Consider the following 27723-nt stretch of genomic DNA (forward strand, 5'->3'; position numbering starts at 1 on the left):
GAATTGTGATTTTTAATAAGTTTATTAATTTATTAAGTACTAACACATATTTGATTCTTAGCCAGAATACGGAGCTGGAGGGTGTTCTTCCATACTGAAAAATCAACTACATAATATGGTACATTATGTGCAAATGTAAATACTGAAAAACTCTCCAAAAATTTAATCAAAATCTGCTTTGTTTGCTAATGATTTTCCCAGAAAACCACTGATGAGAACACCATGAATCTCTTCAGAATTAATGTTTATAATGGCAGTTTTGATTATGTTGATCCAAGTAATGCAGTGGTGGCAAGTTGGGTAAAGGCAAAGGTTTACTTTTCATTTCCCCAAATGTCGTCTCACTTGATTTAGGAGGGCTTGGGAATACCCAGGAATTATCTTCCAGGGAATTTCTACTGTAAGAGTTGTGTTCCTGAAAGTTTGTGCCATCGTGAGGAATGGATCGCTCGTGATCTGTCCACGACTGGAGAGCTGCCTTCTCTGATAAAACCTTTGCGTCTCCTGGTAAGGGGGAAGGCGTGGCATGACAGAGCGTTTTGCCATTTGGTGAGAGGGGGGCATGTCTTTTGTAAGCTGCAGTAAAATTCGACAAGTGCAGTTTTGTGCTGTCTTTACCCAGGTCTTCCATGCATCCTGCTGGGGCGCAAGCTGAAAAGAAAACACAGGCTAAGCATCAGCTGTCTGGCAGTTAGAATCATAAAATAGTAAACATCTGGTTAATCTGGTCACTCTAGAACTGGAAATGGACATTGCCAAATCAGTGCAATCACCATGGCCCTGGGACTTGAGGGATGACAGATGCCCTCAGTTCAAATTTACCTCTTGGTAAATAGCTCATCTCTCATCTGCAAAATGGACACTGTAATCTTGCCCTGCCCGTATCACAGTGAAGTTGAAGAAATTACTATTTTAAAAAACTGGAAGGTGGTCCAAAAGTAAATTTTCCGAGGAATGATTATACTGTGAATTGTTGAGACCTAAATCAAGTTTATATATATATATATATATATAAATATAGGTATTGTTATATATATATATATAAAGGCTTTTATGAATAAAATAGTTTAAAAGCTATAAAATCATCTTTTTTCTTATAAATGGTAAATGTTAAATCTGCTATGGTCACAATATAGTTCAAGTTAAAAAAAAAGCAAAAAACCCCCTGTGTTTAGTAACATGTCATGGCTTAGAATACAGACCACAGATGGCACAGAGGCAGCGAGGGCCTGCCCCTCTGCCTGCACCTGCCCGGGGACGCAAAGCTGAAGCTCTCCCTGAGCCAAGGGGGCACCATGTGCAATCAGTGCCTGACTCCAGTTTTAAAGAAAAGAAACTCAACCACATGATACGGTAAGCTTGCTACTGCCCTTTCTCATGGGAGGTGACAGTGCTCAGCTTCTGGGCTGTGGTGACACGTGGCTCTAGAGAAAGGTGACCGCAGCTCGTCTCGTCCACTCCGCAGAAGACTGAGTTCTGTGGAGCAGAGTGGTGGCCCCAGGCCTGGCGCTGCTGTTGGAAACGTCCAGCTCAGAAGCGACACGACAGTGAGCCGTTTCCACACAAGAGGACAGCACTGCTCCTTTACTACTTTCTGGAAGTTAGAAGAGTTACAGGAGAACTCACTGAAGAATTACTCTATGAGTCTCTCTCAAGAGAAATGCTATTTCTACCATCAACTTAAAGTTGTCTCCTGTGTAACCCTGGCCGCTGGAAAATCTAAAAACAGAATGAATCATAAATTAAGTTGGAGCCTGCCAAAGCACCTTATTGCTCTGCTGATCTGTAATAACTAACCGTAGAAAGGGAAAGGAATTCTCAACTTCTTTCCTGTCTCATCCTGTCCCACTGTCTCCCGCCCCACAGTAAACATTCCAGAGAACGAGTCATAATTCTCTTGTGCCCTCTTTGTTTCTGAGGTGCAAATAATAATTTTAAATTAACGATTTTTAAAAAAATATCAAGTTACTCTCATGCCTTGAAAGTTTAGGACATTCAAATTTACACTGCACAACTGTACAGAACTACATTATGTAATGAAAGGTACAAATGCACTGATTTTTCTCTGAGGTATAAAAAGTAGCTTTGGCAAAGTACCCACTACTAGTTAACACAAAACTCAAAAGGTTTAGTCAGCTAAGCAGTTAAATATGAAAAAGCAATGAAAATTTTTGTTTGGTTAGAAGGGCTAAATGAATAGCATCTAGTCTCCATTCGAAATTATCGTTTATGGAGAGAAAAATTAAGTTTACAAAAATGGAAATAACCAAACAAGCAATTAGTTATCTTTTTGAAAACAATGTAAAGAGCTAAGTCTTTGGCATATTTTGAAGCACGGGAATGAAAACAGCTTTTGGTGTCTTGCTGTCTTTTTATTTTAATATATGAAGTAGTTGTGGTAAAAGGTCAACTAGAGCAAACTTCACACCTCAGCCTTGAACACATAAGCAACACTCGGCTGCGAAGAAAGCCACAAGGGGAAAAGAATGCAGTGCTGAAGAAACACATCAGCAACACCTTCATGTGTGAAGCTGACCGGTCTGAGGCTGAAGACAGAACAGAGAATGGGAGGCTGTGAACACACTACATAACTTGCGCTTATCAAACCCATTTGATAAGATTTCGATAAGATACGATCAAGAGCTGCTCTTCGGGTAGTTCGGCTGGAATCAGCGGTTTCCGGCAAACACTGACTTGCCTTTCTTGATTGCAGCTGGGGTTTTCAGCTTTCTCAGTAGTTCGGCTTGTACTTGAGTCACCAGATGCAAGTTAGACATTTCTCTCTTCAGTTCCCAGTATGCACTTTGCATATTGTCACTGAAATACAGGGTTTTATTTTTTAATGGTGGTTATTCTATATGGACAGAAGGGAAAAACTTTAACAGAGAAATGAACTTACCTGCATTTCTGCTAAAATTAGTTTTGAAATAACAAAATAAAACCTCCCCATTAAATATTAGTTGAAATATTTAATTAGAGCATTTTATAACAAACGAAAAAGATCTTATTCACAATAATAATGACCTAATTTTTATCAATGAACTGAACTGTGTTAAACAGAATGGTAATATAAAAAGTATTTTAAACGAATTTAATAGTTCTCAGTATTCAGATTTTATGATAGTCTACAAGGTGCAGTGGTGTTTAATAGTAAGGGCTATGTTCTTCATTTCCAAGTCTGACCAAGAATTCAGTGATGTTCATTCATGTATGGATTTTAAGTTTATTAATATAGTTATCTTTTAATTGTTGTTTTGATGTTGTGAATGCTGTTACCAATTGCTGAGTGTATACCCAAGTCCACATTAAAATACAATCGCGGTCTCATGCGTCCCCTTCTCTCTCGTCTGACTGGGCTGTCTCAGATGCCGGCTCTAACCAGCGTGACACGACAGCAGAAGTCACGAAGGGCTGCTGACTCCTGGCCGAGAGGAGGCGCTGCAGAGGCTCGCAGAGACAAGGACTGCACATAGCCCCATTTCTGCCTTTCAAAGCATTTTCTGCAGTTACCTGGGAGGTCATAAATCAGATATTTTAAACCTAATTTTATTGAGTTTTATCTTCCACTAAGCATTCTTATTTGGATAGTCATGATTTTTTTTTTTTAGGTTCTTAGTTGCCAGCTAAATAAATTGAAATCCTCAACACATATTCTTGCTTTGTTGCATGAGAATACATAAAATGTTAACTGTAAGAACAAATGATCTCATATTGTTCAAACAAGCACTACTGCCTCTTAAAGATATTAGTGTGTAATTTTAGCAATCAAATCAAATTAAACAAACATGTCACTTCAGGTTCAGTTTTTGTCTAGCATAAACAAAAACCTTTGAGCAAACTTCAAGGATAACACTCTTGATATCTAAATCTAATATCCTAACTATGAAAACAACAGATATAATAAAAAAGTTATTTTAATTATGTAAGGCTACATACATTTTTGGTCAAAATATTCCCATTCCATTCAGACTATAATTCTTTCAATAGAAGCAGGAGAATAAACTTTACATTGCTTTTGAGAATAATCTACTTACTTGTTTTAATCTGTTGTAAACATCGTTTGTTAACCAGTAGTCTAGTTTTTCAGGTTTTTGACAGGTGTGAGAGAATCACAAAAATTAGTGAACCGCCTCTGCTTCAGCAGTCAGCATCTGAGCTGTGTGCCACTCTGCGTGTCTCACATAGGCACTGTCTTAAGTGTGAAGAGCCGTGGGTTCCTGGCTGCAATTCTGGGCATCACTGTGCTTCCCCAAAAGAGTTACTCAAGTTACACAGCAGCTAAGTGTGTGTAAACACTGTACATGTGCTAATACATGCAGTCATGACATGAATCATACAGCTTACAAACAGCATTTATTATTGACGTGCGATGGTCAATCAGTACCTGACTTGGAGAAAAGCAAACACAGTACTCAAGACAATGTATGGATACTGGAGTATCGGACACCTCATCATTCAACAAGGCTACTTGAATAAAGTAAGAGAAACAAAAATAATGGAGGTGTTGGGGCAGCTCTAATACACATTTTCCAATTCAATTTAGTAAAGACTGCTTATAAACTAGATTAAACTAGAAACTAGGTCACCAAGTTTAACATACGTCTACTAATCTTTTTCTTTTGCCTTGAGTGTCACCTGAATTGAAAACTACAGATATAAAGATCTAATTATTACTAAGTGTAAGCTCTCCCTCTTGTGGATAGCAAAGTAATGGCAGTTACTTTACGCTTTACAGTTAATATTAAAGTCTTCAGCAAAATCCTAATGATATAATTGTCTATAAAGAACTCATAAAAACGACCTTAACAGTGAGATGCAACACCCAAGTATCCTGAACGAGAACCATAAATGACAAAGCAGAAGCGACATGAGACATGAGGGTAACAGTGGCTGGGCAGGTCCCACATGCTGGACAGGCAGTTCACCCCTCACCCCAGCCTGGCGGCCTGGGGGCTCGCTGGACACAAGGAAGCCGGGGCGGGAGAACTTCCCGACTCCGACAAGCTCCAGTCCCGTGACTGACTGCCACCATTTTAGGGTCACATTTTCACACCATCCTCAGCTTCATCTTCATCACACTGACTGCTGACACAACCTTCTTGGTCCCACACCAAGAAGGTATGTAATTCCACACCATAATGAAGCCTGCCTTATCCACATCTCAAGGGGTGGACAGACGTCCAGCTTACATGGTAAAAACGGTAAAAGCTCAATTTTCTTAACTGACACTGTCCATTCAACTCTTTAATACTGAAATGAATGTGCCTTCTACAAGAAAATCTTTTTACTTCAGTCCTATTTTTCTTTAGCTTTTGAAAATTTACTGAACTACGCGATTCCCCAGAGGAATTAAAATACAAGTACGGGAAAGTCTCAGCCCAGAACTCAGGACTTAGGAAAGCACGTTTAGATGACTGATTTCCTCAAAAAAGCTTCTTTCAAATATTTTTAGTTGTAAGGCACAACAGGCAATCATTTTACCCTGCATCCCACACTCTGGTATGTTCTATTCTGTTTTATTCTCTATTTTTAAAATGCTTAACTCATAAAATTTCACGATCATTAAGGCAACACAGCACAGTGTGAAAAACACCAACATATTCCCTATCTTGGAAACCAAGAATGTGCATTGAAGTGACCCCACACCTACATCTGGCTTCAGAATTGAGGGCAATAACCTACAGGTAACCCTAGCCAGCACACTGGCAGGGCAGTGGCCAAGTTTCTGACAGGTAGGGCAATTTTTGTTGAATGACATGTATACAACGAGGACCATAAAAAGGCCTCCAGTAATTCAAAGGTTCACTCAGGAATAATACTGTATCACCTCGTTCACCCTGCAACATGATGAGGACGTGCAAAAAAAAAAAAAAAGTTTTCCAAATAAATGGAAAATAATCCTTAAAAATACCTAAACTGGTAGCTAATGGTTTTATGGAAACATGCTATGTACTTCTCTCTCCTTATATAGTAGACTTATCATCTGAATTATTCCATTTAAAAGTGGATGCCGTAACTTGCAAAGATTAATAAAACAGGACTATAAACTGGACATAGGTATAAATGATAAATTGAAGGAAAAAACAAGACGCAGTTAGGAATGAGACTACATAAAATTTTATGCATGATATTAAGTTTACCAAAGGTAAGTCACAAATCAGGTTATTAATTTTCTAGCTGCTTAACCAGAAGATGGAAAAGCGGTCAGTTTCCACAATCCACACTGCTACAGGTTTGCAAAAAAGCACAAACGGGCCTGGGCATGGGGAGCCATTAGGGCTCGCTTTAATCATACAGTTCTTTATCACAGAAAAACTCTTAGACTGAACTGAATTCTAAACTCTGTTTCTCTTAGTTGATATCCCCTGAATTACTACTGAGCTTTAGAAAACTCAAAACAGTACTCTGAAGCCACAATTATACAGTTCTATAGCCTCAGAAGTCAGACTCACCTCCTGCGGCTGCCTCCCTCTTCCAAAGCCTGCAGAGAGCCTTCTCTGTCTTGTCAGTGCTACGGTGCCTTCAAACACACATCTTTTTGGTGGGTGGGGGGCAGCTTTTCCCGTTATTCTCAAAAGAAGTGACCCCAATCATGTAACATTGCCCATGAACGGATACAGAAGCCTGTTCTATACCATGCACTTCTAAGAAAGTATTTACATAAGCCCCTTTATTTGACCTACTCTGATTCTAACATGCCTCTTTCCAAAAAACGGTTTAAGAAAGCTTGTAAAAATGACAAATACAATAAATTAGTACGGGGAAACCTAGGTTGACAGGAAAAATGGGAAGTCTGACACAGAAGACATCTTTGAAGAATAATTCACAAGGACAGGGTACTAGGCGTGTGTTTTAGAAAGGAAAGGCTTCCTTGCTGTGAGTGTAGACAGAGGTGGAAGGCGTCAAGTGGAGGCAGGGCAGGGCTGAGCAGCTTCCAGCCTACGGCGCCTACAGCACCGCCAGCCCCCACACCTGCAGAGGGGCAGCCCTGCCTCTGGAGAGGGGCTACACGGGCTTTCATTCAGCTCTTTTCCCAACTGAGCGTTTCTCTCCACTGGGTGTTTGATAGGAAGAATAGGTATGAGATCATTCAGTAAATTCTGGAAGCCGAACAATCCAACAATGAAGTCAAATGTGTGTGTTTCATTGGGTGGACGTGTCCATGAAGAGGGGGTGCTAAGACAGCACAAAAAAATCATCAGATAAAACAATGCACTTACGTTGATGAAATTAAAATGAGATAAGTACTTAAGAAACAAATGGCTAAAGTAACATGTATACACCCTGACAGCTACTTTTAGTCTTACCCTAAGAAGATGGCTCTCTTAAAATTCATGTCACAGTAAAGACTAAGGCTGTCCACGTTTGGCCCTAAAACAAAGTGATACTGCCACGTATGGAAATGCATAATCTTCATGTAAAACTCAGAATTTACTACAGAATACTTCTGCACAGCTAGCTCCCTAATATTCTATCTAAAACAGTACTGAATGTTCAAAAATTTTATCTAAGGCATCATAATAATATGCATCCTTCTACTGCTCAAGTTCAAGCCCATTGTTAAGGAACAGTTAAATATTTTCATAAATACACAGTGATCAGAGATTTCATGCAGCACTCAACAGTGTCAACCTGTTTTAAGGTTAAATCGTAACAGAAGCAACCTAACACAGTGCCCGGCAGAACAAGGTGTGGCTTCTAAATGCTGGAGAATGTTCGTACCTTGAAACGCTCAGTCTCTGCAGATCTCTGCAGTTCAGATTGTCATCCAGAGATGGATCCTGTCATTGTTTAAAAAAGTTTAAAAGTTGTCATCATTACCTTCTATTAATTCTCAGTACTTTACTACTCTACACATGCTTCAGCTTTTACAGAATACATCTATAACCGTAGATCTTATATTCAATGTTAATAAAGTAACTCCAAATCTGCCAGATATTTCTAAATCATTTCTAATTATTTAAAGTCATTAATGCTTTAATTTTCTTTAAAAAATACACTTGCTTTCACATAAAAGACCTTTAAGTTGTACAAAATATATTTCTGAAGATACTAACCTGAAATCTATACTAAAAAAATGGTAACATTTATCAAATTACTGTTTGTTCAAGGTATAGCTCAGTGAATTCCATCAGAAAATGGAAGTTTGTTGGTATTTCACTTTTGGTATTATTACAAAAAAGTACTCAAATTTAACAGGTTACTGTTTAAACGATCAGCATAAATGTCCTCTTTCCCTAATAAAATGATAGGGAGAGGATTTTATATAAAGTCCTTATATACTTTCAAGTTTTAGTAATTTAGGTTACAGACGACAAAAAGAACCTATGAAAGGTATTTAAAAGTGAACTTAATACATTTAAGATAATTCTATAACACACTATTTGCAATGCGTTTCAATTTGAGGTCTAGAACAAATGAAAATGACTAGCACAGGCAGCCATTCTATTAGCGGAAGTGGCCCGTATAAACTGAGAGAATAAAACTTCATTTTACCATTTCTTGTATCATTTAATGATATAAGTGGAACACTAAAAAGCACAAAAGGAATTCATGAGTCCTCTGAATCTGGGAGTGTAAATCATCAATATGTATCATAGAAGTTAAAGTGTCTTTGGATCTGACTGTTCAGAAAACAGCAGCTGAACACGGCAAATGATTAGCTGCATCCCAAGGAGTCCTATGGAACGGGGACACAGAACTGGTCCCTGAGTCAGAGGAAGTCTGACCACGAGTAAAGGACATAACCCTGGACCTTTTCCTTTCCATTTCCTCACAGGAAATGAAGGAATCAGATCAAGTCACTTTTAGTTTCTCTGTATAATTAATTAAAAATACATGTTTTACTTACAGTATTAATTACAGTATAGTTATTTGTTCAGTCGCCAAGTTGTGTCTGACTCTTATACATATATGCATAATGGAAACCTTCCTTGTTTTTTAAAACCAATTAAAAAAAACACCAAACACCAAGCAGTTTGGGTTGGTAAAGTATTTCTCCAGCTATCACCTAACAATCCAGAAAAGCCTAATGTAAAGTAACAAAAAGCACAAAGGAATTGTCTCTAACATGCACAGACCCTGTCCTGGCCAGTTCTTCACCGCCATGTTCTAAAAGCAGATCTGCTTCTCCACTCCTGCCATCTGATGTTTGAAGCTTTGCATGAATAGGCTCAGAGCTACAAAATCCTGGGAGACACTGTTCCAGTTAAACAGGTCCCCGTGCTTCAGGACTGCGCAGAACCTCCAATCCACACAGCAAACCGGGACTCTAACGGGGCTGATGCCAGCCACCACAGACGTCTATGCCAACTCCATTCGACCAGGGTTCCCAACACTTTGGCCCTAGTGTCTTCTTCTCAAAGGCCCCACTGTTCTGAATACAAATGGCTTGAAAACCAGAGGATATAAGAAGTAAAGAAGGCCCACAGTGGAACTGACCCAAACCCTGACCCCATTAATATCAAACACTATCTACCAAGCTCATGAAGTACTTAAAAAAAAGTAAGCCCACCAAAGCCCCACTATTCTTTCATGTAGGATGTTATTTCATACTTCAGAGATGTTACTATTTCACAGGAAGTACCATCTTAAAAATATTTTTAAGTATGGCTGCAGAAGATTTAAGATTAGTCATATGAACATAAATTTCTCTCGTTGGCTTGCTCTTTGACTCCCACGTTCAAGAGGACTCTGATAGCAACACCTTTGAAACAAGACTGAAATGTGCACATCCCACAACATCAAGATTTAAACTTGGAACCCTTGATAAATTTCCACTCCATCTCTCTCTGGTTTGTCTTTGGTTGTGAACACTGTTTACTTTAAACTTCCCTTCCCCTAACCATTCTTATGAAGGAAGGATCTTAAATTCCTTTTTCAAAAAATAAAAATTCCTCCCTTATGTCACCTTCAACTCTTAGAGTTTCTTAGTCTCTGAGATTCAATTTCATCAGCAGTAAGACAAGTGATTTCTAACGTTTCTTCTATCTTTAAAGTACGTTAAAAGTCTTTCTGGGATTTGTGAAAGATGAATTAAGCTAAAAGCAAATTTAATCCCCTAGCGCCACCTAGTGGAAAACGTTAAATAGTGAGGATTTAACTGTCTAACACTAGTACACAGTCACACCCCTTTGGACCCCTACAGTGCTGCTTTTCTGGATTAACCTAACTGGATTTTTTGGAAACACACTTCCTTATTGAATAAACTATGTAATAGGCACCATGCTGCTTTATATATTACCTCACTTAACTTTCATAAAAAGTAGCTAGTTAGTGTCATTAGAACAGTTAAATGACTTTGCTAATGTCACAATTAATAAGCAACACAATTAAGAACCAAGTTTTTATGACTCTATGGTACTGCTTTCTACTCTATAAGGAGATATCCATTATTTATTAAAGCTACTGAATTATTTCAAGTAGAATGTATATGCTGACAATTGTAATTCAGAGCTTCAAGGTGCCAATCTTTTCTTGCAAGCACAGAAGCAGAACTGGGCTTGTGGGACAAGATGCTGGAGCTGCTGAAGGAATTGTGTATGCGGTCACAGGTGCAAAGCTAGGAAAACCAATTTCAGATGTCAAGTAGGAAAAATCTTTCTTTTGGTTCTAACAGGAGTTGAGGCTAATTTTTATAGGTGGTATTTTCCCTTTATCAGGCCTGGGGGCTGCAAATCAGGTTCTCCCTGTCCAGTGCAGAGGAATTCACTGGGTAAAGGCCAAGGCAGGATGCTGTATTATTCTTAATGCCCATCTCCTTCTTAACCAGTGGTCACCTTCAGTAAAGACCACAGTACAGAAGGGCCTGTTAGCTCATCTAAGGACACGTGGGCTTGGGGCAGAGTGCCGGCGGGCAGCCAGGCAACATGGGGGAAGCAGTGGCTGCCCAGGAGAGCCGAGGGTGGGGGCCCAGCTACTCAGGAGTGCCAGGTACTCTGATGGGCAGAAAGGCTGACCCTGAGAAACAACTGTCCAAGAGGCTACCTTAGATTGCAATATATGAGTGTACAGAATGTATATAGTGGCCACTGAACTCTAGAGAGTAGTTAACTTTTCAATTTATTGCAATAATTTTTTTAAACTTTGCATCTAGAGCATTGCTCTCACTCTGCTTTGCTTCTCTATCATTCCTTCTTTTTACCCTCAGCCCCTTCTGTCATGACATCTGAAGACACATATCCAAGCTTTTAAGAACTCAATGTAAAGCTGTCCCTCAGTGTCCATGGTGGTCTGGTTCCAAAATTCACAGTGGGTACCAAAACGACTTGGAAGTCCAAGTCCCACGTTCGCCCCTGCATATCTTCAGGTCAGCGCCCATGGACTCAACCAACAACCGGCGGCCCAGTCGGCAGCCACCTCTGGAGGCCTCGATCCACAGATGTGCAACCTGCAGATTTACCAAAGACTGACTGCATGTTTCTTGGAAAAAATCTCTGTAAAGTGGACCTCCACCGGTCACACCCACACTGTCCAGGGGTCACTGTAATAGCAGACAGACCCTGAATGATCTGAGAGGCAACTTGTGTTTCAGTGGGTGACTTCAGGCTACACACACCTTAGCAGCTCAGCAGGGTTTTCTGTTTTGCTTTCCCTGCCCCTAATTCTTGAATTCTCAGTTATCTGCTGAAAACTAAAGTTGTTCTGAAAGTATTAGACTTCTGAGAATTAGTGGATGCTCAAAAGTTTTGTTTTAATAATTATAAAAATCAAGTTTCTTGTATGTCTAAATTAATCAAATTATTAAAGTGGAAAACTTAAAACTTGAATTCTCTTTAAACTTTACAGAGAAAAAAATGATTTAAGGAGATTGAAAGAAAGGAAGCTGAAAGAACAACTTTAATTAACTAATAAGGTTTTTAAAAATTAGCTTTTAAACAACAGAAGCATGTAATTCTGGAATTATGATAAAAGCATACAGTTACCACATTTTAGCAAAAATGATTAAAGAGGAAGATAAAGGTGAATTTTCACAGAATATAATAATTTTCTAAGTAGTTACAATTTACGCTGACTCTGTGGTCTAACACCTAGTTATAAATCCTAAATAGGACGCACGCAGCACGCTGGGCTTCTCAATTCAGTGATTCGGTAGTACCGTTTGTTTGGCTTTCTGCAGCTCTATTCTGAGATCTCTACATTCTTTCCTCAGCAGTTCCAGTTCCTGTTCCAAACCATGGATCTTCAGGTCGCAGCTTAACTTTTCCACCTCCCAGTTTGATGAAGGAGGATTTAAATTTCTTATCACTACAAAAAGGATGGACATTAAAATTGTTATTTCTGACTTCTACATGGGTTGCAGTTCAAAAAAGATTATGTTAGTAAAATGGAGGTAAAAGAAAAACCAATATAAAACACCTACAATTAAAGTGTTTTTGAAAGACAGTAAGTACTTTCAAGTGTCTAAGATATTAGCAATCTTATTTTATACAACACAATAGAACGTGTTCTATTGTGTCATCATCCCTATTTCTGATTTCTGTTTAGATAACAGCAAATCTGTCAGCCTGAAACTTTAAAATACACAGCACATATCAAGCATACGCTGAAATGACAGATCAATTACATATACATGTGAAGGTTAAGACAGTGATTAAGAATGAAATGAAGTGAGTAAGCTGAGGCTCACTCAGCTAATCATCCCACCCAGTCCTTGTAGAGAGGACAAAGCTTGACCATCAGGCCTACAGCATGACTTCTGAACAATTTCATTCATAAACATTCCACTGTACAAATGCAACAGCACTGGACACGGACTAACCCTTCTCCGTATTAAGGGATACCCTTAATAAGGAACCCTTACCCTCATTAAGGAACTAAAGACTTAGTTCCTTAGACTCTGTCCATAGAAAAAGGCCCACTCACCCGCCATGAGAGAGCCCCCCTCAACCTCCCGTCAGGCCTCTCAGAGGCCGCGTCTTGAGCTGTCCCCTCAGAGCCTTCTTGCATGGAGGCAGGCTAGCACCCACCCCCACTCCTAACTTCTCAGAAGCATAGCATCTCAGCGGCACATTTTAACAACCTTCAGAAACTGGATTAAAATAAACAAAAAAGCAACTGTAACTACTCCATGACAGGGTGTCCAATGTGGGCAAGAGGCTTTATAGAATATGGGATTGTATTCCTTTCTTCATCTACTTCATCACAAACCAGCCCTGAATCAACCATCAAATTTTCTCTAGGAAAAGTGCAATTTACATCTAAGGAAAAGTTAAGAAGGATTTGATATTTGGTAAAAGCAGAACACAGAAATTAACATAAGCCCCCAAATTAAAAAGTCAGTCCTTAGCACACAGACAGAGAAAACTGATCATGGCTATAACACATGAATGGAAAACCGTATTGATCGCAGTAGAATATTTGTAACAAATAAGCGGCCTACCCTGCTGAGTTTCCACCTCTGTCCTCAGCTGGAGGAGTTCTACTTCTTTAGATTGTAGCTGCTCATTCAACACTTTCAAAGATTCAGAGTTGTCTTTATTCTAGTTAAGTAGGGAAAATGCCACATTACAGTCAATAAAATCTAAAGATTGGTATTACATTATATATTCATTTTCAGGCAGATTTGAAAAAACAGATTCCAGCCTTTTAAAAGCAAGGTGGGAAACTGAATGCAGTTTTCACCAATCTTTTTCTAACTTAGGACATTTTTTCACTGGCTTAAAAAAAAAAAAAAAAAAAGAAAAGTGATAAACTCTACTACTACTACTACTACTACTAAGTCACTTCAGTCGTGTCCGACTCTGTGCGACCCCATAGACGGCAGCCCACCAGGCTCCCCCGTCCCTGGGATTCTCCAGGCAAGAACACTGGAGTGGGTTGCCATTTCCTTCTCCAGTGCATGAAAGTGAAAAGTGGAAGTGAAGTCGCTCAGTCATGTCTGACTCTTCTCGACCCCATGGACTGCAGCCTACCAGGCTCCTCCGCCCATGGGATTTTCCAGGCAAGAGTACTGGAGTGCGGTGCCATTGCCTTCTCCGGGTGATAAACTCTACTGAGTCACAATTTTTCAAAATAAGTTAGTGGTGTTAGATGTACTTAAGACCTAAACATCATTACAAACCAACTACTTATTTTGTATAGAAGTAAGTAACAAATATTCCTACTAAAAGTTTTCTGCTTTTGCCTTGAGCAGGCAAATTTTTTGTCTAATAAATGTAAATATCTCGTATTTCTAATTTTAAACCTCCTGAAGGAGAAAATTCATTTGCAACACACAGATGCCATTCTTTACAGACCAGCCTACCATTTTATCCAGCTTGCTTTTCAGATTATCTCTATCGATGCAGACCTCTCGGTACGCGTGGTAGGCTTTATTTACTTGTTCCCGTCCCACAGAGCTTGTTTCTTCATCCTTTCGAGCTCCTATAAGCTAAAGGCATAAAATCAGAAGACAAAGCTTAAGAGGATGTTCGACATCAGCGAATAAGTCAGTCTTCTGATGGCTACGCATCTCAGTTTAATTACACTAATGCAGGGAATAAAGCCTGAACTACAATTAAGTGAACATTTCACTTCCATACATTTATGCTTTAGTGATTAAGAAAGTAAAAAGCACAGAATAGATATTTTAAAAAATCTTCGTTTATGCTTTTCCTTAATCAGTATCTTATACTTCGCTGTACCTTTTATAATTCATCATACTAAAATACTATCATTCTTTCATGGTGCTTCTCTGTTTTCCAAGCTAGAACATACTATTTAATTTCTATCATCGGAAAAGTGAATATCAATTTAGTGTGTACTTGACACTTTAAGGAATAGAAGTGTTAGTTCATTAAGTGCTGTATTAATGCAGAACAAATTATTAGGATTGTTGATCACAAAGTAAATACTTCCAATATTACTTATCACATTTTTCTATTGACTTTTAAAATAAAATTAGAGAAGGAAATGGCAACCCACTCCAGTGTTCTTGCCTGGAGAATCCCATGGATGGAGAAGCCAGGTAGGCTGCAGTCCATGGGGTTGCACAGAGTTGGACACGACTGAAGCGACTTAGCAGCAGCAGCAGCAACAACGCCAAACTCCAAAATGTTATCTTGTTTCACTCTATCCCAGTATGTCACAAATTTATTTAATAGTCATTAAAGAAAATTCATATGAATACTAAGAAATCAATTATTTTTACAACCGAGTCCTCCTTTTCTTACTTCCTGCAAATGAGTCAATCTCTACCAAACTCCATCCTCAAGTCTGTACAGTTGGATCATTCCTTCTCATTTTGTGGAAACTGTTGTCTGTAACACACTACACGGAAGAGCTGAGGATCATAAACTATGATCTGAAGAAACGTGAACTGAGTTAAACTTTAAAAGTAAAGGATGAGTGAGGAAGATTTCCCAATACATAAGCAAAGCAGATCTGAGGATTTATAACTGAATTAGCTACCTGGCTTATGTATTCCGTAACATGTAGGATATACAGTTTCTGCGTGAGAAAGGTGCAAACAGAGGACGTTAATTCATCAGATACACACTTTCTTATTAACGTGTGTATGAGAACAAAGAGAATGCTGAGGTAAAGATGTCAGTCCTGGTGAAATTTCAGTCCTGACAAAAACACTATTAAACATATTGGAACAATGTTCCAGGAACTTCTTCCCTTCTTGATACATAATTGTTTGCATAGGTTTAAACATCCTGAATGAAATACACACAGCTAGGAAGGTAAGGCAATCTGAAAGAGGTAAGAAAAACATTTGAACTTTAATCCCTTCATGTTGCTAAATCGTCTTCTGCACACATTCACCAAGCATGATAATATGTGAAACACAGAAGGCCAAGTAAAATGTCCAGGGTTTTGAGATTAGCAGTGACTTGTCTTTGGAAATTTGCTACACTCATGGATGACAGAGCAGAGAAATATTTAAAATTTCAAATACTTTGAGTTATTAAGTCGTAAACATAATGAAGGTGATAGACAAATTACCTTTTCTTCCAAAATTCTGATTCTTTTTTTTAAGAAAGAGTTCTCTTTCTCTGAATCCTTAAGTCGTTTTTTGATGTCTTCATATGCAGTGACGAGGGCAAAATGTGAAGCAACAGATTCATCTCCTGAATATATTGAGACTGGAGTCACTGGGTCTCTCCTGTGGGCTTTTTCATGATTCAGAATACAGATGTCATCTTCCACCAGTGCATCCATGACAGCTGTTTAAAAATAAAGACATAAAATAGCAATGTCTCACTGAATAAATAAGCAGAAAAAAGTATATTGAGAGCATAATACGAACACTGCTGAAACGTTTAAAAACTGCCATTTCTTTTTTCTTACCGAAACACAGTTGATGTATATGTAAGTTTCAGGTGTACAACATAGTGATTCACGGTTTTAAAGGTTATATTCCATTTACAGTTATAATACATTGGGTATATTTCCTGTGTTGTATATGTTCCTTCAGGTCATTTATTTTATACACAGCAGTCTGTATCTCCTGTCCCGGTCTGGCCCATCCCCCGTTCCCTCTCCTCCCTGGTAACCACTAGCTTTCTCTCTCTACCTGTGAGCTTGTTTCTTACCTGTCATATATTCACCAGTTCATTTCTTAGATTCCCCACGTGAGTGACGCCGTACAGATTTCGTCTTTCTCTGACTTATTTCACTAAGCATAACACCCTCCAAGTTCATCAATATTGTTGCAAATGGCAGAATCCCCTTCTTTTCTATGGCTGAGTCGTATCCCATTGTCCACATGCACCATATCTTTTTTCTCCATTGAGTCAATGGACACAGGCTACTCCCGTATCTTGACTATTGTAAATAGCGCTGCTATGAACACTGGGGTGCATGTTATCTTTCTTCATTAGCGCTTTTACCTTTTTGGGATATACACTCAAGAGACTTGCTGGTTCCTATGGTACCTCTATTGTTACTTTTTTGAGAAAGCTTCATACTCTTTTCCACAGTGGCGGCACCAATTTGCATTCCCACCAATGCTGTACAAATGATCTCTTTTCTCTACATCCTCGCCAACATTTGTCATTTGTGGTCTTTTTGATGATGGCCATTCTGACGATGTCAGAATTGTGGTCTCATTCTATCCCACTGTAGTTTGAATTTGCATTTCTCTAATTAATGATGCTGAGCATCTTTCCCCATGTCTGCTGGCCATCTGTGTATCTTCTTTGGAGAACTGTCTATTCAGGTCTTCTGTCCATTTTAAAATAAGGTTGTTTCTTTGATGCTGAGTTGTGCTATTCTGGATGTTATCATTATTGATTTTATCATTTGCAAATATTTTCTCCCATTCAGTACACTGTCTTTTCATTTTGTGAATGATTTCCTTTGCTGTGAAATTAAGTCCCACTTGTTAACTTTTGCTTTTGTTTCCTTTGCTTTAGGAGACAGATCCAAAAAAAAAAGAAAAATTGCTATGGTCTATGTCAAAGACCATTCTGCCTGTTTTCTTCTTTTATAGTTTCAGGTCTTACGTTTAGGTCTTTAATCTATTTTATTTTTTGGATATGATGTTCGAGAATGTTGTAACTTCACTCTTTTACATGAATTGTCCACTTTTCTTAGCACCACTTACTGAAGACACTGTCTTTTCTCCACTGTATAGTTTATTAAAATTTTTTTTACTGAACTATAGTTGATTTACACATGTTCTGTTAGTTTCAGCTATACAACTAAATGATCCAGCCTGTAAAGTTCGTTTTGCTTTATTTCAGACAACATGAGCATTAAGGAAAGGGTGTGTGTGTGTTTTTCTGGGTCTGTTCTGTCATCGTGTATTTGCTTTTCTGATTTTATGATCGAAAGCTTCAAATTGCTCCCAAGTCCGATGCTGTAAAGAGCAATATTGCATAGGAACCTGGAATGTCAGGTCCATGAATCAAGGCAAATTGGAAGTGGTCAAATAAGAGATGGCAAGAGTGAATGCCGACATTCTAGGAATCAGCGAACTCAAATGGACTGGAATGGGTGAATTTAACTCAGATGACCATTGTATCTACTACTATGGACAGGAATCCCTCAGAAGAAATGGAGTAGCCATCAAGGTCAACAAAATAGTCCGAAATGCAGTACTTGGATGCAATCTCAAAAACGACAGAATGGTCTCTGTTCGTTTCCAAGGGAAACCATTCAATATCACAGTAATCCAAGTCAATGCCCCAACCAGTAACGCTGAAGAAGCTGAAGTTGAATGGTTCTACGAAGACCTACAAGACCTTTGAGAACTAACACCCAAAAAAGATGTCCTTTTCATTATAGGGGCCTGGACGCAAAAGTAGGAAGTCAAGAAACACCTGGAAGTAACAGGCAAATTTGGCCTTGGAATATGGAATGAAGCAGGGCAAAGATTAATAGAGTTTTGCCAAGAAAATGCACTGGTCCTAGCAAACACGCTCTTCCAACAGCACAAGAGAAGACTCTACACATGGACATCACCAGATGGTCAACTCCGAAATCAGGCTGATTATATTCTTTGCAACCAAAGATGGAGAAGCTCTATACAGTCAACAAAAACAAGACCAGGAGCTGACTGTGGCTCAGATCATGAACTCCTTATTACCAAATTCAGACTTAAATTGAAGAAAGTAGGGAAAACCACTAGACCATTCAGGTATGACCTAAATCAAATCCCTTATGATTATACAGTGGAAGTGAGAAATAGATTTAAGGGCCTAGATCTGATAGATAGAGTGCCTGATGAACTATGGATGGAGGTTCGTGACACTGTACAGGAGACAGGGATCAAGACCATCCCCATGGAAAAGAAATGCAAAAAAGCAAAATGGCTGTCTGAGGAGGCCTTAGAAATAGCTGTGAAAAGAAGACAAGCAGAAAAGCAAAGGAGAAAAGGAAAGATATAAACATCTGAACGCAGAGTTCCAAAGAATAGCAAAAAGAGATAAGAAAGCCTTCCTCAGCGATCAATGCAAAGAAATAGAGGAAAACAACAGAATGGGAAAGACTAGAGATCTCTTCAAGAAAATTAGAGATACCAAGGGAACATTTCATGCAAAGATGGGCTCGATAAAGGACAGAAATGGCATGGACCTAACAGAAGCAGAAGATATTAAGAAGAGGTGGCAAGAATACACAGAAGAACTATACAAAAAAGATCTTCATGTCCCAGATAATCACAATGGTGTGATCACTCACCTAGAGCCAGACATCCTGGAATGTGAAGTCAAGTGGGCCTTAGAAAGCATCACTACGAACAAAGCTAGTGGAAGTGATGGAATTCCAGTGGAGCTATTTCAAATCCTGAAAGATGATGCTGTGAAAGTGCTGCACTCAATATGCCAGCAAATTTGGGAAACTCAGCAGTGGCCAGAGGACTGGAAAAGGTCAGTTTTCATTCCAATCCCAAAGAAAGGCAATGCCAAAGAATGCTCAAACTACCGCACAATTGCACTCATCTCACACGCTAGTAAAATAATGCTCAAAATTCTCTAAGCCAGGCTTCAGCAATATGTGAACTGTGAACTTCCTGATGTTCAAGCTGGTTTTAGAAAAGGCAGAGGAACCAGAGATCAAATTGCCAACATCTGCTGGATCATGGAAAAAGCAAGAGAGTTCCAGAAAAACATCTATTTCTGCTTTATTGACTATGCCAAAGCCTTTGACTGTGTGGATCATAATAAACTGTGGAAAATTCTGAAAGAGATGGGAATACCAGACCACCTGACCTGCTTCTTGAGAAACCCACATGCAGGTCAGGAAGCAACAGTTAGAACTGGACATGGAACAGACTGGTTCCAAATAGGAAAAGGAGTACATCAAGGCTGTATATTGTCACCCTGTTTATTTAACTTACATGCAGAGTACTTCATGAGAAATGCTGGACTGGAAGAAACACAAGCTGGAATCAAGACTGGTAGGAGAAATATCAATAACCTCAGATATGCAGATGATACCACCCTTATGGCAGAAAGTGAAGAGGAACTCAAAAGCCTCTTGATGAAAGTGAAAGTGGAGAGTGAAAAAGTTGGCTTAAAGCTCAACATTCAGAAAATGAAGATCATGGCATCCGGTCCCATCACTTCATGGGAAATAGATGGGGAAACAGTGGAAACAGTGTCAGACTTTATTTTTGGGGGCTCCAAAATCACTGCAGATGGTGATTGCAGCCATGAAATTAAAAGATGCTTAGTCCTTAGAAGGAAAGTTATGTCCAACCTAGATAGCATATTCAAAAGCAAAGACATTACTTTGCCAACAAAGTCAAGGCTATGGTTTTTCCAGTGGTCATGTATGGATGTGAAAGTTGGACTGTGAAGAAGGCTGAGCACTGAAGAATTGATGCTTTTGAACTGTGGTGTTGGAGAAGACTCTTGAGAGTCCCTTGGACTGCAAGGAGGTCCAACCAGTCCATCCTAAAGGAGATCATTCCTGGGAGTTCATTGGAATTACTGATGCTAAAGCTGAAACTCCAGTACTTTGGCCATCTCATGCGAAGAGCTGACTCACTGGAAAAGATTCTGATGCTGGGAGGGATTGGGGGCAGGAGGAGAAGGGGACGACAGAAGTTGAGATGGCTGGATGGCATCACTGACTCGATGGATGTGAGTCTGAGTGAACTCCGGGAGTTGATGATAGACAGGGAGGCCTGATGTGCTGTGATTCATGGGGTCAAAAAGAGTCGGATACAACTGAGTGACTGAACTGAACTGAAAGTCAGAGTTTGACATGTCCAGTGATTTGTTTATACCAAGGATTATAGGAAAGTTAGGCAAAAATAAATGTGTTTTACTACAAGTCCGAGTAGGTTAAAGCTACTATTCAATCATTCTTCACCAAGACCAATTTAAAAACTTCTAACCATGTAGGGCAACTCCTGTTCTTAAGTTAGATTCTTTCTCAGTTTATTTAAAAAGTTAAGAAGTAAGACCTGCTATATTCCCCCCAACGTGGGAGATCCTCATGACCATAATTAACTCCTGCTGTTTCCAGCGCTAACTGCACTTTCTCCTAATGATGGATAAAGAGGTAAAGTTTTCTTCCCCTGAAGGGTTTACTTTCTTCTCTCTGGATTCAACTCTATTCCAAAATAACAGTAAACATCATTCCAATCACGCTGCTAGTAGTTGAAATCCTCCTATTTCCTGTCGAAAAAGAAATATGATACTGTAACCTCAAGTGGGCATGTACGTTTCCATCTAAGACTCTGTCACACACACGTTATGTCTTAAAAGAGGAACAGCAGAGTAAGAGTAACGGCTAGGTGAGTTGACAGGCTGCAGTCTAGTGTAAGGAGGTGAAACTGTGCTCATCTTAGACATCTGATACACATAATATCTTAACAGCCAACCGAATGGACAGGATTTATTCAACTGCAATATTTTTTTTCCCCGCTAAAGGAGTAAGTCAAATCGCTGTACAGAGTTGAAACAGATGGTGACGCACAGTTTGTGCACCTTGAGGATCCGAGCCTTTATGCCTTTGCTTTGCACAAAGTTCTAATTAGATCAGTGGTGTGATTTCCTACACACGCATTTTTATCACAAAATAATGCTTTACTCAGCAAGGAAAACCCAGTGTGGGAGATAGCTGTGCAGTAAAATAGTTATTATGCCATAAAGGGGAGGAATATAGTTGCAACAATGCAGAATGCTATAGAGACTGAGAGGTGGGGAGGAGGAGGAGTTTCCAAAGGTAATAGGGAATATCCAGTCACTCTCAATCCTGCTATAGGTGAAGAGGGCAGTTATGTTTACTGTACTTACAGCACTTAGACTTTAACCCTTTGCTGCCAGCACTGGTAACAAGGTCAAAGGCTTTAAAGAGTATGGGGAGAAGGGACGAGGGGAGAATAACAGGAGATGAGACTGGAAAAGCAGAACAGAAACCAATGAAGATGGTCCTTTATAATAAAGAGACTGTAGGATTTGATCCTTGTTCTGTGGAATTTAAGAAAAACTTGGAGATGAGCCAAGACTGTGAAGAACACATATACAACAACTATACAACATTCATAATCAAATGAACTACTGAGCACTGCACAACGTCGTTCACAGATGCTATCCCAGTTAATTCTCATGATCACCTATGAGGTAGGAAAATCCTGTTGGACCCATTTCACATCTGGGAAAACGGGGGCCCATAAAGATTATCAAGTTTAACCAAGATGAGCACAAACATATGGATTTTAGAGCCTGAACTATTTAGAGCCTGAAATATTTTCCCTCCCCAATGAACCATTTATACACTAAATTCATCAAGAACTACAAAACTAGTATCTTAAATGGAAGGGAGTGTAACGACTTAACAATGTCACATTCGATAAAGTATGATAACTGGTCATTTTAAAGACAAAATATGTAGTCAGATAGCTTATTTTATATAGTTACATCTGTTGCCTATTTATTATTTATAAATCACCCAAGTTGCATATAGCCTCCCTCTAAATATAAGACAGTATTATTTGCCTAAAAATGATTTTCAAGTTTTGTATCATTATTCTATGTATTTATTCTACGTACTCTAAACATGACTTAGAATCCGCTGTCCTGAGAAACTACTTATCTGTCCTAAAAAGTATGAGAAATAGCCAAGCACAGCAAAGAGAAAATTCACTATTGCCACGCAGTAAGCTTACTGTTCCAGTGACTGCCATTCAAATTTATTATGAATGAAAATGAAAGATTTGATTCCTATCCTTGCCATAATAAATATAAGATCAAGTAAGTATTAGAAACATTAATGCTTATCATTAATGCTTATTAATTGGTGTGACTCCATACACACCCAATTTCTAGAGAGTGAAAGCTGCGGGGCCAGGGAAAAATGAGATCTTAGAAAGACACCAAATAATACAAGGCAGGCATCCCACTGTATTTATCCCCATACTGAAAGGAAAACTGCTTTCAAAGTAACAAAATAGGCCACGTGTGGCCTTTGGCTTTATTGCTTATGCAAGCAGCCTTCCTCGACCTCACTGCGACAGAGAAGTTAAAGGGAGCTTCAGCAGTCCACATACAGCAAAGTCAGATTCAGGTTCACGTACTTTGTGATGTAAAAAGCATTTGTGATAGTCACAAATATCCAAAGTACTGGCCTGGGGAAATCTGATTTTCTGGATAAAGGGTAAAAGCCTAACTGGCTATTATAAACCTAATGAACTAGACTAAGGCAGCTTTAACACTTGTCAAATTTTACCGTATACTGTAATCTAAGTTTATTTATCATAACTTAAATTATCTTAAACAAACCTGTGTTTATTTTAATCTTTACAAAGTGAGTGCCATGAGCAGGATATCATTATCAAACATAAGAAAGATCAACTAAAAAAACTGTCTTGTATAATAACATTCTAAAAAAACTGAGCTGACCTAGAGTAGTGTTTGCAAAGTGATGAATGGACAACTACCTTAGAATCATTTGGGGTTCTCTTCAAAATTACTGATCGCCAGGCTCCAATACAGATCTATGCAAATCAGAATGTTGGAGTAAAAAATGTTAAGCTGAATTGTCAGTAATCAGTCCTTGTAATTTTAAGTCCCATTCCAATTTAAGGAATATACTCTGCAGTATTAAACAATGAAACTCCCAAGAACGATTAAAAGGAGTTCTGGTCACCCAATTCCAATGTGGAGGCAGCGGCATCTCCACACCATCAACTGCCAGTGCTCTGGACACCAGCTGGGGGCCCACAACTCAACTCAGACACTGTTTACTGGACACGGCATCAGACTCCACAGGTAAAGGGCTCAGTCCCACGGTACCTGCCTCCACTTCAGAAGCCAATGGCAAGCCCAGGATGCTACCTGTACTTCTGAGGGACCAGCTACAAGCTAGAGGTTCCACTGGTTCCCTCCAGTTCAGGATGCCAATCACCAAGTCCAGATTGTTACCTGTGCTTCTGACCAACTGGCTATAAAGCAGAGGTGCTCGTGACTTTCTTATATTTGATTACTCAAACCCATTTACTCACTTGATTACTATTAAAATATATGAACCAACAGCAGATGTAGAGACAGACAGGGTGAGGTGCTGAACAAAGGAGCCTCTGCCCTTGTGGGGTTGGCGGCCAGCACCAGGCACTGAAAACATTCTGGTTCACCCACGTGGAAGCTCTCTGACCATATCGTCTTTAGGTTTTTAATAGAGGTCATAAGCACGACCGACTGAATCCCTGGAAACTGACTCAGCCTCTCTGACACCCACCTCAATAGCCCAGGTCAGGGGGACTAAAAGTGCTAACCCGCTAATCAGCTGGTGAGATCCTCTGGCAAACAGCCCCCATCCCTAGGCGGTTTCCAAAAGTCACCTCACTAACATAAATCCAGGCGAGGTGGAAGCTCTGCTCTGCGTAACGAGACCACCATTCGGACAGAAGATGCTCCCAGGAGTCACGGAACCATGGATAAGACCAAACGTACGTGTGAAATATACTTTGGGCATCTGAGTGACTACGTGTGCATTTCTTACAAATCACAGCATCGCCAATGTTAACAGAGAAAGATGGAGACAACTTGCCAGAGGAGGTGGTAGAAAAGAGAGCAGTAGTTTCTAAAGACTACAGGAGAGACATAAAGGGAAAAAAATTCAAGCGTTACTCATCAGAATTATTTTAGGAGACCTTGAATTTCAGTCTTGACTACAGTCAACACCAAGAGGATCCTCAGTTGAGATATGCTATATATAATGAGGTAAGAGACTAGAAAAAATAGAATTATCTTCCGACACCAGATTAGTCTTTTTTCCAGAAAAAAATGATTATCCTGTCATATTTAAACACCCTAATATTTACTATTTATTAATCACTAACCATATGCCGCGTACAAGTGTGTTTCCCCATAGTAGGAAAGCAGAATTTGCCACCAAAATATGTCTCTTTGGTCATTTCCTAAGAAACTGCAGAAGTAGGGGGAAAAACTATGAAAACCAAGTAGTGGTTATCCTTTTGTAAGAAACATTTACATTTATATGGGAAATCTCCATCTGTAAGGCTGCCGCCCTCTCTCTTTGCCCTTCCTCTCTCAGTGAGGGCTTTGGGTACTCTGTCAAGTTACTCAGTTCTCCTGGGTCTCTCCCGTGTATATACGTGTTATTAAATTTTTGTTTGATTTTCTCCTGTTAAACTACCTCGTGTCAATTTAATTCTTAGATCAGCCAGAGAAACCTGGAAGGTGTTAAGGCAAGACAAAAAAATTCAAACATGAACATTTCTTCAGCCCCTCCGGACCTCCTCCCTTCCCTGTGCATGTATATTAGCCAGACCTCCTTAGGAGAGAACTTCCTTCCTAAATTTTCCTAGGGGCCAGCATGACCCACGACCTACTACTCACTCTGCATCTGCAGATTTAGACTGTATGCTGCTGCTAAGTCGCCTCAGTCGTGTCCGACTCTGTGTGACCCCACAGATGGCAGCCCACTAGGCTCCCCCGTCCCTGGGATTCTCCAGGCAAGAACACTGGAGTGGGTCGCCATTTCCTTCTCCAATGCATGAAAGTGAAGAGTGAAAGTGAAGTCGCTCAGTCGTGCCTGACTCTGTGCGACCCCATGGACTGCAGCCTACCAGGCTCCTCCATCCATGGGATTTTCCAGGCAAGACTACTGGAGTGGGGTGCCACTGCCTTTTCCTTAGACTAATACATCACTTAAAGTATAACCTTTTGTTTCAAAAACGTGATCATGCTCTGACCTCTAATAGGTGGAGCAGTCCTTAAAGCGTTCTGAAAGAATGTCTCCCGGTACAAACTCCAGGTTGGCTCAAATAACATTTTCCATTTCTTTCTTAGATAGACTTGCTCATCTTTTCATTGACATGCATATATTACCACTAGAGGACACCTGGAATCTACCTTGAACCAGTGCTCAGAACCAGCATAGGCTCCCTGAGCCCCACTAGCTCAGGTATTCTGGTGAGTTCTCCTGATATATGGGTCTCATCACTTTTAAGTGATGATCTTAAAAATGTTATTCAAGCTGCTTTACGTTATTAAGTCTGAAGGATGACTGTGAATTTCCTAGGCGGGGGACCTAAGGTTTTTGTCAGATTTAAATTTTAAAAAAAAGTCAATATATGGTCTGACCAAACTTTTGCTAGTGAAATGAGAGAATGAATGAATCCCGCTCTGAAGAAGAAGGGTCACCTGCTCCTAAAGACCTAGTGGAAGTATCTGAGGACCAACCATCACGATGCTGCAGTCCTACGAGGTAACCCACTACAACCATTATGGAAGTACAGCTCTTCCAAGGGTGCATGCTGCAAACTCCCATCGTCTTGTGCTTCAGATGCCAAAAACTTGGCTTCTGTGAACTAGTGCTAAATCAAATCTCGGAGACAGGGTTTTGGGTGAAGAATGGGGTTAGTCAAAAAGTAAGTTTGGGTTTTTTCCACAACATCTTACAGAAAAATCTAAATGAACCTCTTGGCCAACCCAACAGAATAGAATAGCTTTACTGCTTTGCCAGGGAAAAGGACACAGAAGGCTCCTGCCCTGAAAACTGTCTGTCTCCCAAACGAAGATTTAATGAGGCACTTCAGGGCAATGGTTCAAGGGCAGAGCTGCTGGTAAGATTAGGGAGTGTGCAGGGCCTGTACTCCACTAATCTGGCCTCAGGTAACTGAGGCTGCTGAGATCCCCCAGTTCTTCCGTGGTCTTTCTCTGGTACGAATGCTGACATCTTGAAGAACTTGAAGACACTGTTACTGTGCCCCCGAGGTGGAACCGGGGCCCTGCTCCAAGGCTGCGCTACTGTTTCTTGGTTGCCCATCCCCTGTCTTTAAACCCATTCCCTTCCGGGATCACTGCATTAGCAACAGTTCAGAATCTGCCCTTTGGAATTCACAGCAGAGGCTGGCATCAAGAAAGCCTTCCTGCCCGGGAGCCCCACAGAGACCTGTTTCATCCTGAGCACTCTCAGAGGATACACTGTAGGAGGGAAAAACCGAGAAATGTTAAGAGTGGAACTGGTCCAAGGATGAACAGCACACGTCGCATCCACAGTCCCATCTTTACAGAGCTGTTCAGAGCATGTCTCACATCTGCACTAAAGCACCAACCTGATAACGGGGAACTTCGCCTTAAAGACCAAACGGCTTCTAGACAGACTGCCATCTATGGGAATACGGCTGGGCTCAGACACGATTACAAGGGCTTCCTTAATTAGGAAATAAAGTAATCCTGCCCATAACAGCCAAGATGGGGCTCTTTTTTGGCATTCCAAACCTGATCTTTGCACGCACAGTTAGAGAGGCCAGCAGAAGGTAAACTTTTACCTTGTCAGTCTGTTGCCTGGAACCCTGCCTGCAAGGTCTACTAGAAACAAGGGTGGTAAGAGTTCTTCTCATTTCTAGAGAGATCAAAGAAAGATGGTGGAGAGAAGGATGTGTGCTCATCTTCTCCTCCAAAGGCACCGAAATCACAACTAGCAGCTGAACCACCATCAACAGAATGACACTGGAAGCCACCAAAGAGCGATACCCACGTCCACAGGCAGAGGAGAAGCCACACCAGGACGGGGGTGGGGGGGGGCACAATCAGATAAAATCACTTCCACGCTTGCCAGATGGGTGACCTACAAACTGCAGAACAGTAACACCAAAGAAGTTCTCCCACTCTTGTAAAGATCTGGAGCCCTATGTCAGGCTTCCCAGCCTGGGGATCCAGCAAAGGAACGTCCACTACAAACTGGCAGTCGCCAAGAGCATTTTCCAGCAAGTAAGCGACAACAAGGGCATCTGGCATCTGCCTCTGCGGAGGCTGAAGCCTGTGCTGCTGCAGCTGCTGACCTGCAACACCCCTTGAATTCAGGGTGGAGAGT

General features: G+C 40.1%; 1 protein-coding gene across 4 annotated transcripts in view; it reads right to left on the minus strand.

Moving 5' to 3' along the window:
• Positions 1–27723, minus strand: part of AZI2 (5-azacytidine induced 2) — a 41003-nt gene continuing 13280 nt past the window's right edge. The window contains 7 exon segments of one of the 4 annotated variants that reach the window (NM_001077005.2): positions 1–651; positions 2699–2817; positions 7723–7781; positions 12098–12246; positions 13382–13481; positions 14246–14371; positions 15931–16151. In NM_001077005.2, the coding sequence (NP_001070473.1) occupies positions 239–651; positions 2699–2817; positions 7723–7781; positions 12098–12246; positions 13382–13481; positions 14246–14371; positions 15931–16146 (1182 nt within the window). In that variant the 5' untranslated portion in view covers positions 16147–16151 and the 3' untranslated portion in view covers positions 1–238. 4 annotated transcript variants of the gene reach the window in all.

This window comes from Bos taurus, chromosome 22 (genome assembly GCF_002263795.3).
Source record: "Bos taurus isolate L1 Dominette 01449 registration number 42190680 breed Hereford chromosome 22, ARS-UCD2.0, whole genome shotgun sequence".
Classification (NCBI taxonomy): Eukaryota; Metazoa; Chordata; class Mammalia; order Artiodactyla; family Bovidae; genus Bos; species Bos taurus.